A 14,218-nucleotide genomic window follows, 5' to 3' on the forward strand; every position below is an offset into this window, starting at 1 on the left:
ATTTTGATAACCTTCTTTCAATAAATATTCACTTAAGCGATTGTACCACATTCGTCCTGATTGTTTCAATCCAGATAATGATCTTTATAATTTGATTGTACATAATTCTCTAGAGTTTGAATTATATGATTCAGGTATCTTAAATCCTTCTGGAATTTTCATGTAGATTTCATTTTCCAAAGATCCATACAAGTATGCTGTAATTACATCCATAAAATGTATATCAAGATTTTCGTATACAGTCAGACTAATTAAATATCTTAATGTAATAGCATCCACCACATGAGAATATGTTTCCTTAAAATCAAAGTCTGGTCTTTGAGAAAATTCTTATGCAACAAGTCGTGCTTTATATCTAGTGACCTCATTATTTTCATTTCGTTCACACACAAATACCTATTTAAATTCCACAGGTTTTACTACTTTAGGTGTATGAACTATAAGTCCAAAAACTTCACATTGCGTGAGTGAGTTTAGTTCTGCTTGGATGACTTCTTTCCACTTAGGCCAATCTTTTCTATTATGATATTCGTCAACAGATTTAGGTTCATAATGCTTATTTTCATGAATGATATTATGTGTAACATTATACGCAAAAATGTTGTCCACAACTACATTAGTTCTATTCCAAGTTTTCCCTATTATGGTATAATTTATTGAAATCTCATTGTTATCTTCATATACTTGAGTCTCTTCAACATTTTTACCATTAGTCGTGTCCATGACTTTTTCTTGAATGTTTCTATTGTCAATTAAGTCATTTCTATTGGTCACTTTTCTTTTTCAAAGATTTTTATCCTTTGAACCCATCAGTCTACCACGCTTTTGGCGCAGTGCTGATTCATTAATTGTATCAACTTGCTGAGTTGGGATTTCAATTCTAGATGGAGCATTTGCAGCTGGAATATATGACTTGGCCACTTTCTTAGTATCTACACATGCATCTGGCATTTGGTTTGCTACACTTTGTAAATGAATTATCTTTTAAACTTCTAGTTCACATTGCTTTGTACGAGGATCTAAATGAGACAATAACGATACATTCTAGGCAATGTCATTTTCCAACTTCTTAATTCTCTCCTTAATGTTGAAAAATTTGTCTCATTAAAATGACAATCAGCGAATCGTGCAGTAAATACATCCCTCGTCAAGAGTTTAAGATATCTAATAATTGATGGGGATTCAAATCCAACATATATTCCTAACCTTCTTTGAGGTCCCATTTTAGCACGTTGTGGTGGAATTGGAACATATACTGCACAACAAAAAATTCGCAAATGAGAAATATTTGGTTCCTAACCATAAGGTAATTATGTTGGGGAATACTTATGATAAGATGTCAGTCTTACGTATATAAGTGACGCTGCATGCAAAATAGCATGACCCCATATAGATAATGGAAGTTTTGCTCTCATAAGTAATGATCTGGAAATCAATTGTAAACGCTTGATAAATGATTCTGCCAAACCATTTTGTGTATGAACATGAGCTACAGGATGTTCAATATTTATCTCAGTTAACATGCAATAATTATTAAATGCTTGGGATGTAAATTCACTAGTATTATCAAGTTGAATATTTTTTATTGTATAATCAGGAAACCGTGCTCTTAATTTGATTATTTGAGCAAGTAATCTTGCAAATGCAATGTTTCAACTTGATAATAAACACACATGTGACCATCTACTTGATGCGTCAATTAAAACCATGAAGTATCTAAATGGTCCACTTATGGATTGATTAGTCCACATATGTCACCATGAATCCGTTCTAAAAATGTAGGTGACTCAACTCCCACTTTGGCTAGTGATGACCTAATAATTAATTTTCCTTGAAAGCAAGCAATACATGATAATTCATTAGATTGAAGAATCTTCTAGTTCTTTAGTGGATGTCCATGAGAATTTTCAATAATCTTCTCATCATTATTGACCCGAGATGACCCAATCGACCATACCAAACAGTAAACATATTTAAAATCATGAACTTCGAGTTCATGGTGACATATGTTTCAATTACTCGTATATCAGTATAATATAATCCAGAAATAAAGGCAGACAATGTTTCCAATATACGCTTTTTATGTGAAACAATAAATGTAATATAAAGATATTCTATATTATTTTTAGTATATAAAGATATTCTATATTATTTCAAATACTCGTATATGAGTATAATATAATCCAGAAGAAAAGGCAGACAATGTTTCCAATATACGCTTTTCATGTGAAACAATAAATGTAATATAAAGATATTATATATTATTTTTATTGTTAGTTTCAACATCATAACCATTTTGACGTATATCTTTGAAACTCAATAAGTTTCTTTTTGACTTATTAGAGAACAAAACATTACTAATTGTAAATTTTGTTCCCCTAGGCAAAATAAGGTTTGCTATACCAAAACCTTCAATCAAGTTTGTAGAACCTGATATTGTATTGACAATTGCTTCAAGCATTGTGAATGTAGAAAAATATTTTTTACTTTTAAGTATGAGGCTCTTGCAAATATGACAATTATAGTATCATAAATTAGGCCCATAGCACATCATTTTTACATTTGCAAAAATAGCAAAATTGAAGCCCAGCCCGCATTTTAAAATCACGAAATTACGAAGTTACCCTTCAGTCATTACTGATACACCAATATATACGGTTGATACACCAATATATACGGTTGATACACCAATATATACGGCTGATACACCAATATATACCGTTGATACACCAATATATACCGTCAATACACCTGATTTGATGTACTGCTTGTACACTTTTTTTTGCTCTCTAATATTTCACTGATACATATTATTAGTTTAAAAAACTTGATATGTTGTTGATACACTCAATCAATTAAATACACTTGAAGCACTAAGAATGATACACTTTATATATCGTTGATACACTTGTTATTGTTTCTTGATACACTCGATAGATTTAATACACTTAATCACTTGCTAAACTTTATTGATACATATTATTAGTTTGATACACTTGATATGTTGTTGATACAGTTGCTCAACTGTTGATATACTCAATCAATTAAATACACTTTGATGCACTAAGAATGATACACTTTATATATCATTGATACATGTTATATATCGTTGATACACTTGTTATTGTTTGCTGATACACTTAATAGATTTAATACACTCAATCACTTGCTAAACTTTGTTGATACATATTATTAGTTTGAAACATTTGATATGTTGTTGATACACTTGCTCAACTATTGATACACTTAATCAATTAAATACACTTGATGCGCTAAGAATGATACACTTTATATATTGTTGATACACTTGTTTGTTTGCTAATACATTTGATAGATGTAATACACTTAATCACTTGCAAAACTTCATTGATACATATTATTAGTTTGAAACACTTGATATGTTGTTGATACACACTGTTGATACACTCAATTAATTAAATACACCTGATGCACTAAGCATGATACACTTTATGTATTGTCGATACAGTTGTTATGGTATTTTTACAATCTTAATAACATGTTGAACATCATTATCGCCTATAGTCAACAAATTAAAACTGAAAGTTAAATACATAACTCAATCTGAATTTCAGTATGAATTAAGTTCACAAAAGAATCAAATGATGATATCGCTCCATCAACCACAACACAATTTGTTTTGTAATCCACGTAGTAATGTTGCTCATCCCATTGACCACTTTGAAAAAACAATTACTGCCAATTTAACCATAACTACAATGAACTGCAATAATTTTGGAAAAATAAAAAATACGTAGCAAGTATATCAGTCAACTAATACATATAATATAAGTATATCATACCGTTGATATAAAAAATTGATACAAATTAAAAAAAAAACAGAACCGAACGTAACTAAATAAAACCAAACTAATCTACAATGTTCCTTTCGATAAAGATATTATGAACAAATAAAAGAGATGGGGAAGAATTAATCGTAGCCCTAATTTTAATGAATAATATATGAGCAATTTACAGAAATAATATTAGGGCTTCAAAAAAAGGAGAAGAAATACATACATAATTCTTGTTTTCTCTGAAGAAAAAACGAGGAGAATAGGAGAAGAAGACGAGGAGAAGATGATAAAAAAAAAAGAGAGAAGCCGACGAAGAGGGAGAAATCTAAAAGAACGAAATTGAAGAGAGAAGAGAAGGACGGTGGAGAAGAACAGTGGAGAAGAGGTAGAAGAAGACGAGGAGAAGAGAAGTAGGTGAATAGGAGAAATGGTGAAGAAGAACGATAGAGAAGAGAAGAAGAAAACGAAAAATGAAGGAGAACAATAAAGAAAAACGAAAGAGGAAGAGAAAACACCAAAGAAGGGCAATTTTGGAATAATAAAAAGAATAAAATAAGAAATATCAACCAAAATTAAAAAGTTGCTATATTTGCAAAATTGAAAATGTTAGTGCTAATATTGCTAAATTGGATTTTTATTGTGCCACTCAATACAATTTCCCTTTAAGTATTGTGTGCTAGTTGCACTATCTGCCAAATATAAGTCTTCATTATTCATCTTTGAGTCAGCCAAAATATGAGGAATGTCCATAACTCTTCATTAAAAAGAAAATGATTACAATAAGTCTCTTGATAAAAAAAAAAAAAAACTAACCTTGAAATGTAAATAAACTGGTAAATGTTAAATAGAGAAAACATAATGCAAATATTAGTTTTGTACATTATCATAATTAAAGGAAGTATTTGCTACTCCTTCATTAACATCATTTTTCTCTTCAAGAGACTCCAAGAAGTCTGCCACATCCAAATGGGTCATGTTGGAAGGGTCAAATACATCATCTTGATAGGCAAAGTTTACTTCTACATTCTTCCTTTTTTCCTTCAATGAGGTTTGATAGAGGTCGACTAAGTGCTTGGATGTATGACAAGTACGAGTCCAATGACCATTCATACCACAACGGAAGCATTGATTTTCACCACTTTTAATTTTCTTATTTTGTGGAGTCTTCCTTCTATGATCATCATTTGTGGTTTTCTTGAAATCTAAATGATTATTACCACGTAAAGTATAATTACTTCTTTCTCTACCACGGTCACGACCTCGACCACGATTACGACCACGACCTCGACCTCGACCTCGACTATTAATATTATTTAAAAATACAACATTTGCTTTAGGGAATGGTGTTGCTCCAGTTGGTCGAGATTCATGGTTTTTTATTAATAACTCATTATTTTGTTCAGCCATAAGAAGACATGATATGAGTTCAGAATACTTTTTAAAACCTCTTTCTCGATATTGCTACTGTAGGAGCATATTCAAGACATGAAATATTGAAAATGTTTATCTAACATATCTTCATCAGTAACTTTTTCTTCGCATAACAATAATTTTGAACAAATTTTAAATAACGCGGAATTATAATCATTTACTAATTTAAAATCTTGCAACATTAAGTGCATCCAATCATATCGAGCTTTAGGAAGAATCACAGTTTTTTTATGATCATACCTTTCTTTTAAACTTTGCCATAGTTCATCTGGATCTTTTACCGTAAGATATTCAATCTTTAGTCCCTCATGAAGATGATGTCGAAGGAAAATCATGGCTTTCGCCTTTTCTTGACTTGAAGTCATGTTTCCTTCTTTAAGATATTCTCTTACTAGACCTTCAAATTGAAGTAAGAGTTTGCATGTAATTTTCCATTATGCATTGATGTAGTTAATATGCACAATGTGTTTAAGTTATGATGATTGATAGTCATGACTGAGTTTATGTTTATGATGACTGATAGTCATGACTAAGTTTATGTTTATGATAACTGATAGTTATGACTGAGTTTATATTGACGATGATGACTGATAGTTATGACTAAGTTTATGTTGAAGATTATGACTGATAGTTATGACTGAGTTTATGTTGATGATGATGACTGATAGTTATGACTGAATTATTTTAATGATGATGATCGATGATGTTAATGCATGAAATATTAATCTCATGATTTAGAACGTTATGATTAATATTCATGTTATGCTTATGATGTTGTGTTATGCTACATGCTATGGATAGGGTGTTCTGTCAACTTTATCTATTAGACTGTGTAGTACCCACATGGGTGTTTTTCGGGATCACCACCTTTTTATGACTGTGTAGTCCAACGGGATCACTAGTCCAATATGAGATGATATGTATATGAGTGACTCGACGGGGTCACTTACAGCTCGATTGTCTTAGTGTTTCTTTCGAGTTCACTAAAGACCAGTTTGTTTTAGGTGTTCCTTTTTGTTCACCGAAGACCAGTTTTGTCCTAGGTGTTCCTTTGGATTCACCGAAAACCAGAGATGTTCAGGAAGTGCCAGTTTAGGGGTATCACTTTACAGGACTCTAATAGAAAGTTAACAAACACTTAGTGGAACTAGTAATAAGTCCCTTACTGAGTATAATTTATACTCACTCTTTAATTTTTAATTTTTCAAGCAAAGGTAGAGGTAAAGGAAAGCTGGCGAATGACAAGAAGTGACCGTGACATGTGCAAGAGACTAGAATTGATCATTAGTGTTGGCAATGCGTAGGTAGAGTGTAGCAATAGTATTTGTTAGGGTGCCAACAAGTAGAGTCATTGAAAACATTAGAGAGATTGATAGTTGGGGTGAACGTTTTAACTGTTGGTGCAAGCAAGTTACCTATTTTTACTAACTCAACTTACTTATGCTGGTGAGTGTAACACTTCTTAAAGCAATTAGCCAATTTGTCACTCCATAATCAAGTCATAAAATATTTTAAATTATATTCCACATTTTTTGTATATCCTCTAACTAGTATATAATTATACAATACAACTGTTCACACGAGATTTCCGGAGAAATTTGATTCGTGGAGTTGAACTTGTGTTGATGTTGTATTTATATTGATTCGATGCGATGTGGTTCGATCTCTAGAATTTGATCCTTTGATTCTCTCTCGGCTGGATGCTTACGCTTGATTTGAGGAAGCGAAGCACGTGATGTTCTTAAAGTTGGAGTCTTGGAAGAAAGCTTGTATCTTCGAAGAAGCTTCAATCTTCGAGGAAGCTTCAATCTTCGAGGGTGTTCTTGAGGTTGAAGACTTGGAAGAAAACTTAGATCTTCAAAGGAGCTTCAATCTTTGAAGGTGTTCTTGAAATTGGAGTCTTTGAAGAAAGCTTGTATTTTCAAAGAAACTTCAATCTTCGAGGGTGGTCGACTTCTGGAGTTGAGGAGACTTCTATCTCTTGGAAGAATTCTCTCTAGACCTTCTGGAGTAAAAAATTTCCAACCCGTGCAAATGAAGAGAACTCCTCTATTTATAGAGTTCCCTGGTGGGTTTTTATGGACTTGGGTTAGCCTGGTCCATGGACCATACCCATGGACTTAATCACATGGATTTTGGTCATTTTTAATTTTGGGTTAAATTAAGCTTATTTTTGGGCTCAATTGAATTTTAGCCCAACTAAATAATATTCAATTGAACCAAAATAATTAATTTGACCCAATTGCCATAATAAAGACACGTGACATCATTAAAATTGTCTAATTTGTCTTTAAATTTAATTTGGGACACATGCCAATTTTTAGTTAATCTAAAATATAATTATTTTAGTAAATGATGTGGCAATTTGTGATTGGTTCCAAAATTTCTTATTCAACAACAACAAGCGACATCTCCGAAGATTGAGTCTCGGGTTACCCACATGACAAGCAAGGGCATTTTCTTTGTACAAAAAAAAAAGCTTAAAAACAAAGTAGGTCAAAATGAATGACAAAATTTGCCCATGGAAGATGATTTTCATGCCACACAAGTGAATGCACAAAACATTGAGCATATAAAGCTAAATCATAAAGCGATGGTGTTACATTTGCAATTAACCTAAAATCCAATGACAAACAAAAGTAATTACCACTATACTAAATTAACTTATTTGTTAAAATAATAATAATAAAGGTTAATATATATATAGATAGATATAGTTGTGATAAACTATCAAAAAAATAAATTAATTAAATCCTATTTTGATCCTTAAAATAGTGTGTTTGAGAGTGATAGTTGGAGTAGTGATTTTAAAGATTTAGCACAACTGATTTTGTAAAATTGATTTTTAACCAATCAAATTTATGTTTGGTAACACACTCTTGAAATTGATTGCATGTATTTAAAATTAATCCTTATGTTTTCATACAAAAAATGATTTTAAAACTATCAAATTACTAAAAATTCTCGGTTAATCGTTTTTCTATAATCACTAAAGAGGTGATGATTCTCAGTTAATCATTTTTCTACGATCATTAAAGAGGTGATGCTTCAAAAATCAATTTTGAGCAATTTCTTATTTTTCTAAAATCATTTTCTTTAATTTTTTTTTTCTAAAATCACTTTCTTTAGGGCTGCGAGAATCTTTATTTACAATTTTGTATAGTTTATTTGTTTATCAATTTAAATAAAATGATATATTTAGAGCTTAATCATTCAAACAATTATAAATTTAAGAATTTGTAAAAGTGAAGATGCAAGGTATCAATTTCCGTGCCTCTCACATGTTAAGCTCGCGCTCTACCATCTGAGTTGCATCCCCTCCTTTCTTATTCACATTAAAGTAGAAAGAAATAGTAACCTTTTTAGACCATCTACAATGTGACCAAAATGTATATAAATTAGACTTCTCTAAATTAGGTTGTTATATGTACGTAAATATATCAAAAGACACGACTTAAAAACAAATGAGTGTTTTTTAAAGAATTTCTAAACAGTTTTTTATGGTCAAGAGTTTCAATGTAATTTTTAAAAGTTCAAACAAAATTTTAAAAGAGAATTAACATTAGGGTTTCCACAAATTAAAGATTACTTTTTTTTTCCTTCTTAATTTTAAATATAGAAAGCGTTTTTGAAACAAACAATTAAGGATTATCATCCCAAACTAATGGGATGGTATGGTATTTGGAACTTTTTCTAAAGTTTAAAAGTAACCATAGCCACTCTAGTCCATAATAACGATGAGTTGATGTAGGATGAACAAGAAACAGTGAAATCAAAACTGGTACAATTTGCATTTCATTTCTACTTTCGATTCCTTTTTTGGTGGTTTTTTTTTTTTTTTTTTACATCACAAATCTCCACCGATCAGTAAATTCATTCATAACAACAAATTCATTGTAAAGCAGCCTAATAAACACAAAGCTTAAATTGAAAGCCAAATCCAGATGAAATCGGCCACGGACGACTGAGAAAATCCTCTCGTTGGAGGCACTAAGTTCAGGCCTTTGCAGCCTCAACCGGCGCCTTGACCCTACTAGCTGTAATCTGCTCATACAGATCTCTGATCTTCAATCCGACTATGGTTTGGAAGAAGCCTGTGCCATTGTTGCTTCCAGGGAAGTCCGAATGCTTCAACATTTGTTGAGTCACTTCACCATAGAATTTTGTCGACAGGTTGCTTAGATGGCTTTCCACATAGATCAGCTCGTCCAGTCTGTCAAATTGCCCGTCCATTTCAAGCACCGATACCTGAAATTTTCCATTCACACATTTCATCAAACACTTGTGAGTCCTCTCCTCTTCCCTTCTCTTCTCTTTTTATTATTTCGTTTGGGAATATGCAAATTTAAACAATTACGTTGTAAGTTGTAAATTTGTTTCTATGAATTTAGATTTATAGTTAGCTGAATATTCTCCTATGATTTATGGAGACTACTCATGAGTATTTTATTAAACGTAACTAATAATTTTTAAGTAAATCATGTGATCATGTTAAAATTTCTAAAATGTTTTAAATACTACTTTGATTTTTATAGTTTTGGATTTGGTTCATTTTGGGCCTAATCTTTTTACGATATCCATTTAATATTTATTTTGGTTTTGTAGTCTTAAAATGACTATTTAGATAATAACCATGTTTTAGAAGTTCAAAACGAAAGTAAAACTAACATCTTAAACCTACATGTATAAAAATGTACGTAGAGAGTCCAAAATGAACCAAAAGGAAAATTAGTACTTAAATAGATTTCAAATTATACCGAAGTTATAAAGTGTGTGGGTCAAATGGTGAATAGAACTAAACCATATATAGGATCAAATTGTAACATTGAAACCACGAACCATGTCGAATATAATGAGAAATTTTAAGAGGCATCTTCAAATATAGCAAAATAAACTAAAACATTTACAATATATATTAAAATTTTGGATTCTATTAATAATAGAAATTGATAAACTTCTATCATTGTCTTTTAATGTCATTAATAGAAGCATATCAATGTCTATTAATATTTATTATTATGGAATTTTGTTATATTTCGTAAATAATTTGTAAAATTTGCTATTTTTTATAATTCTCTAAATTTTAATTCATAGAAATCAAATTGAAAAAATGCCTAAATTATGAGAACTAATTCGTATGGTTTAATATTAGAATTTTCACATGATAAGTACAACTTACATGCCAAAAATAATAGATATTGGTATTCAGTGGATAAATAATATTTTTTTATAAAAAAAAAACATACTTTGACTTCTTAGATCTTGTAACGTGATCATAATTTGAAAAAGATTTCTAAAAGTTTGTTAAATATTAGGAAAAAGAAATGATAAGAACAAACGAGAAATATTCTTGAAAATGAGAAGTACAAAAATTGTTTTATAGTATTTGACTAATATTTTTCAAGACAAATCACTGTTTTACTTGTAATTCTATACATAAACTAAATGCATGTTTGGATAGTGTATGAAATAGTTGGATTAGATTGAATATTAATGAGTGAGTGGTAGTTAGGTTACCTCGTGGCCATAGTAAGTTTCAGGGCCATAGGAGAATTTGATGCCAGGGTAAGAGCAAGTGAGCTTTCTTCCACATGGTATCCATGAAATTGTAGAGCCTTGATCAAACAAATAAACTGGGTTAAAAAACTCAACCCCTTCCTTCATTATCAGCCTAACTCTCAAAACTTTTCCTTCATTATCATCTGGAATCAGTTTTGTTGGCAACACTTCAATCACTGCATCTGCGTATTGCTTCTGTGGGTCTGCAATTTCATATTTTTTAAAACACATTAGTTATATCTCATCATAACCATACAACCTCTCTCTCTCTCTCTCTGTCTCTCTTACCGATATAGGCATCAAAGTCGGGTTTTCGAGCTTCAATACTCGCTTTGATGCTTTCAAGACTGTGTCCTCTCTCAGCCATGTCCCTCTGTAGTAAATGGTGTTTGATACAGTTAGGTTGTAGAAAAATGTGGGGGCAAAAGTGTGCTTTTGAGTTGAGTTTAAATTGGTTTGTGCTTTCTGAAATAAAATCTTGACTTCCAAATATATCCTATTTTTAAAAAGATTATGATTACATTACACTTAAAAAGGTGGGAATATTGCATTTTTACCAACGTAGTATCATTTTAGAATAACTTATTTGAACTTAGTTATAGAAACAATTTCAAAACTAAGACTTCATTTGATCACCATTTCTTTCTTTTTTTTTTTTTTTTTTGAAAATACAAACACGTTTTAAAATCTTAGCTTGGATTTTGAAAACACCACTAAAAGTGGATAGCTAAACATTAAGACCAACGATCAGATTAATTTTTTGAAGCTAAATGGTTTGCAAAAATAGTAATTTGTTTCCTTTCTTTTCATAAGTATTTTCAAGTTCATAACTTTTTGATTTAAAACAAGATGATCAGATAACACTGCATAACAATTCTATTACACACAAACAGCTCCTAAACTACAAAAAGTAGAATTGACAAAAGGAAAAGGTAGTTATTTAGAGGAACCTGAATTTTCCATGCAAATTTAACTTCATTGCTGATGTCCAAGTAGATACTGAAGTCCAACAGATCTCTTACTCTTGAATCATACCTATTTAGGGAAAAAGGGAAATGCTCAGTTAAGCTAGGCATTATTCAAACAGGAAAAAAGAAGTTCAGTTAACTACGATTAGCTTCCCAATTATACCCCCTGCTTCTTAAGTCTGCCACAAATGAATAAGGTCACATGCCACCATTCTTTCTTTCTTTCTTTCTTTATTTATTTTGTAAAGTGGCATTGGTATATTTGTTTATTGAAGTGTCACAACAATAAAATTATAAACCATTGCAGATACCAAATCAAGAATTCTTCTCTTCTTAAAATACACCAAATGCACAAACATTATACAATTAACATGGTTCATTCAGAACTCAAATGTTTAATGGAGAAACATTTAAATATGATCTTATAATCCTTTTTCATTTCAGATAAATTTAATATTATTATATCATCTAACAGATAAAGAGAAAAGAGAGAATAAGAAACAACTTACATGGGGTGTAAACCTTCAATGACAAGGATTTTAGGGGGTTTAATGAGCTCAGGGGGGTCAAGAAGACCAGTGACATGATTGTAAATAGGCTTATCAACAGAGACACCACTTTTAATTGCTTTAACTTGTTCGTACATGAGATCAAAATCATTGGCTCTTGGGTCAAGTGCTGTGACTCCTTTCTCTTTTCTCCCTGTTCTGTCTAATGAATGATAATCATCTAAACAAATGACAGTAGTAGTATCACTTATGAGTGTGTTTGAGTCTGGGTTACCACCCTTTGGTGGCTCTGCTGCTCCTCCAAAAACACTTGTTAATCTTCTCATGAAAGTGCTTTTCCCACACCCTGAATCTGCTGCTAAACCAATCACGATTGTCTGTTGGTCAGCTGCAGAGCAAGTTATAAGATAAGGATTGTTGTTAGTCACAGTGTTGTGACCATCTCTTTTATTGCCGCTCCCCCATTTCTTCCCATTGCTACTGAAGAAAACTAGTTGTTGGTTCTTTTGGTGGAATCCCAAGTGGGATTTTGTTGATGATGAGAAGGTTGAGTTTAGGGATTGAGTTGTGTACACTGTACAAACTGCCATTTTTCTTTTTTTCTTTTTTCTATTTTTCTTCTCTCTCTCAGCAGTTGAGGGAGTGAAGAAGAAGAAGAAGAAGAAGATGAAGGTTTATTTGGGTATTGTTTTTTTTGGTGGGCTGGGGGGCTTCCTTTCTTTTTCTCCTTATCTTCTTGTGTATGGAGGAGAAATGAAATGAGGGTGTGGATTTTGGGTTTGGTTTGTTTGTGTCCTTTTCTTATATGTTTTTCTAAGACTAAATTAGGAACACAACTGAAATAGGAGGTTGAGAAGGGAAATTTAAAAAGAGCCACAAATTATGATCTGTTTGGAAGCAAAGAAAGTTGAGTTGTGTGCTTGTGAGAAAGTAAGAAGTCTTACTTACTGACTGTCTTTCTGATATGGTGTATTTCTAGTGGCTTAAAAGTTTAGTTTATCTGCTTAATGCAATCTTCATAGACCAATGAAAATGTAATCATATTAGAATGGTTGGTAGGAGAGGTATGGATCCGTATGTAGACAAGTATGATTCGTTTATTTTATTTTATACTGTTAATTAGTTAAGGGGAAAAAATGAGGGGTAGTTTAGTTTGCATATGAGAAGAGAAAGGGGAGGAGTGGAATTGTTGATGAGGAAGGTGTGATGGTGTGTGAAGAAGAGAGGGATGGAAGAAAATAGAAATAACAAGGTGGGGATTTGTTTGGCATTTTGGATATATGAGTGACACGTGGGAGAAGGAGTATGGTTGGTTCAGGATTGGGTGTGGGAGGTGAGGAATGGAGGAGAGATGGAGAGAAAGCCATTGCTTTCCCCATCCAATTCAATTCCTTTCAATCCTTTGGACTCTCTATACTATACCCCAACTTTCATTTACTTCAGTCTTAAAACTCATACTACACTTCATTTTCTTTCTTTCTTTCTTTCTTTTTTTTTTTTTTTTTTTTTTTTTTTTATAATTAAAAAAAATAAAACCAAACATGCATTGCAATATTTGCTTTGAAATATACACATTCTATTTCTTAATAATCTTGGTTGAAATAATTGTGTTCTTTCCATAACCAACATAAATAGATAGAGAGGATTAAGGATTGTTCAATCTTTTTTTTAATATTATAAGGAGTTAAAAGAAATTTAAACTATAAACTTTTTAATCACTAATACCTCCTTATGTTAGTCGATCGGTGCTAACCTTAGTGATTCGTTCATATTACCATTGGTCTTTTATTCATGTTTTGAGTCGAACATGATACACTTTATATTGTAGTTTAATTTCATTGTAGTTTAGTTTTTTTGTGTCATACAAATAGTTTGATAAGTTCCTATTATTAAGGAAAAATGTTATTAGAGAAAAAAAATACATACCATGATGAAA

The 14,218-nt window shown here is 31.4% G+C and overlaps 1 protein-coding gene across 1 annotated transcript; it reads right to left on the minus strand.

Moving 5' to 3' along the window:
* Positions 1 to 9,013: 9,013 nt before the first annotated feature.
* LOC103502796 (phosphoribulokinase, chloroplastic-like) lies at positions 9,014 to 13,507 on the minus strand. Its single transcript, XM_008466886.3, has 5 exons — positions 12,283 to 13,507; positions 11,756 to 11,840; positions 11,094 to 11,178; positions 10,764 to 11,008; positions 9,014 to 9,494 (listed from the first exon to the last, which is right to left on the minus strand). Exons 1-5 carry the CDS (start codon positions 12,870 to 12,872, stop codon positions 9,243 to 9,245), a joined length of 1,257 nt encoding a protein of 418 aa, XP_008465108.1. The 5' UTR covers positions 12,873 to 13,507; the 3' UTR covers positions 9,014 to 9,242.
* Positions 13,508 to 14,218: the final 711 nt, after the last annotated feature.

This window comes from Cucumis melo, chromosome 4 (genome assembly GCF_025177605.1).
Source record: "Cucumis melo cultivar AY chromosome 4, USDA_Cmelo_AY_1.0, whole genome shotgun sequence".
Taxonomy (NCBI): Eukaryota; Viridiplantae; Streptophyta; class Magnoliopsida; order Cucurbitales; family Cucurbitaceae; genus Cucumis; species Cucumis melo.

Coding starts and splice junctions, on each gene's coding strand:
- LOC103502796 (XM_008466886.3), bottom strand. CDS start 12,872: ATGGCAGTTTGTACAGTGTACACAACTCAATCCCTAAACTCAACCTTC. Junction 11,841..12,282: donor ATTGAAGGTTTACACCCCAT/GTAAGTTGTTTC, acceptor TTCCCTAAATAG/GTATGATTCAAGAGTAAGAG. Junction 9,495..10,763: donor AAACTTACTATGGCCACGAG/GTAACCTAACTA, acceptor GGAAAATTTCAG/GTATCGGTGCTTGAAATGGA.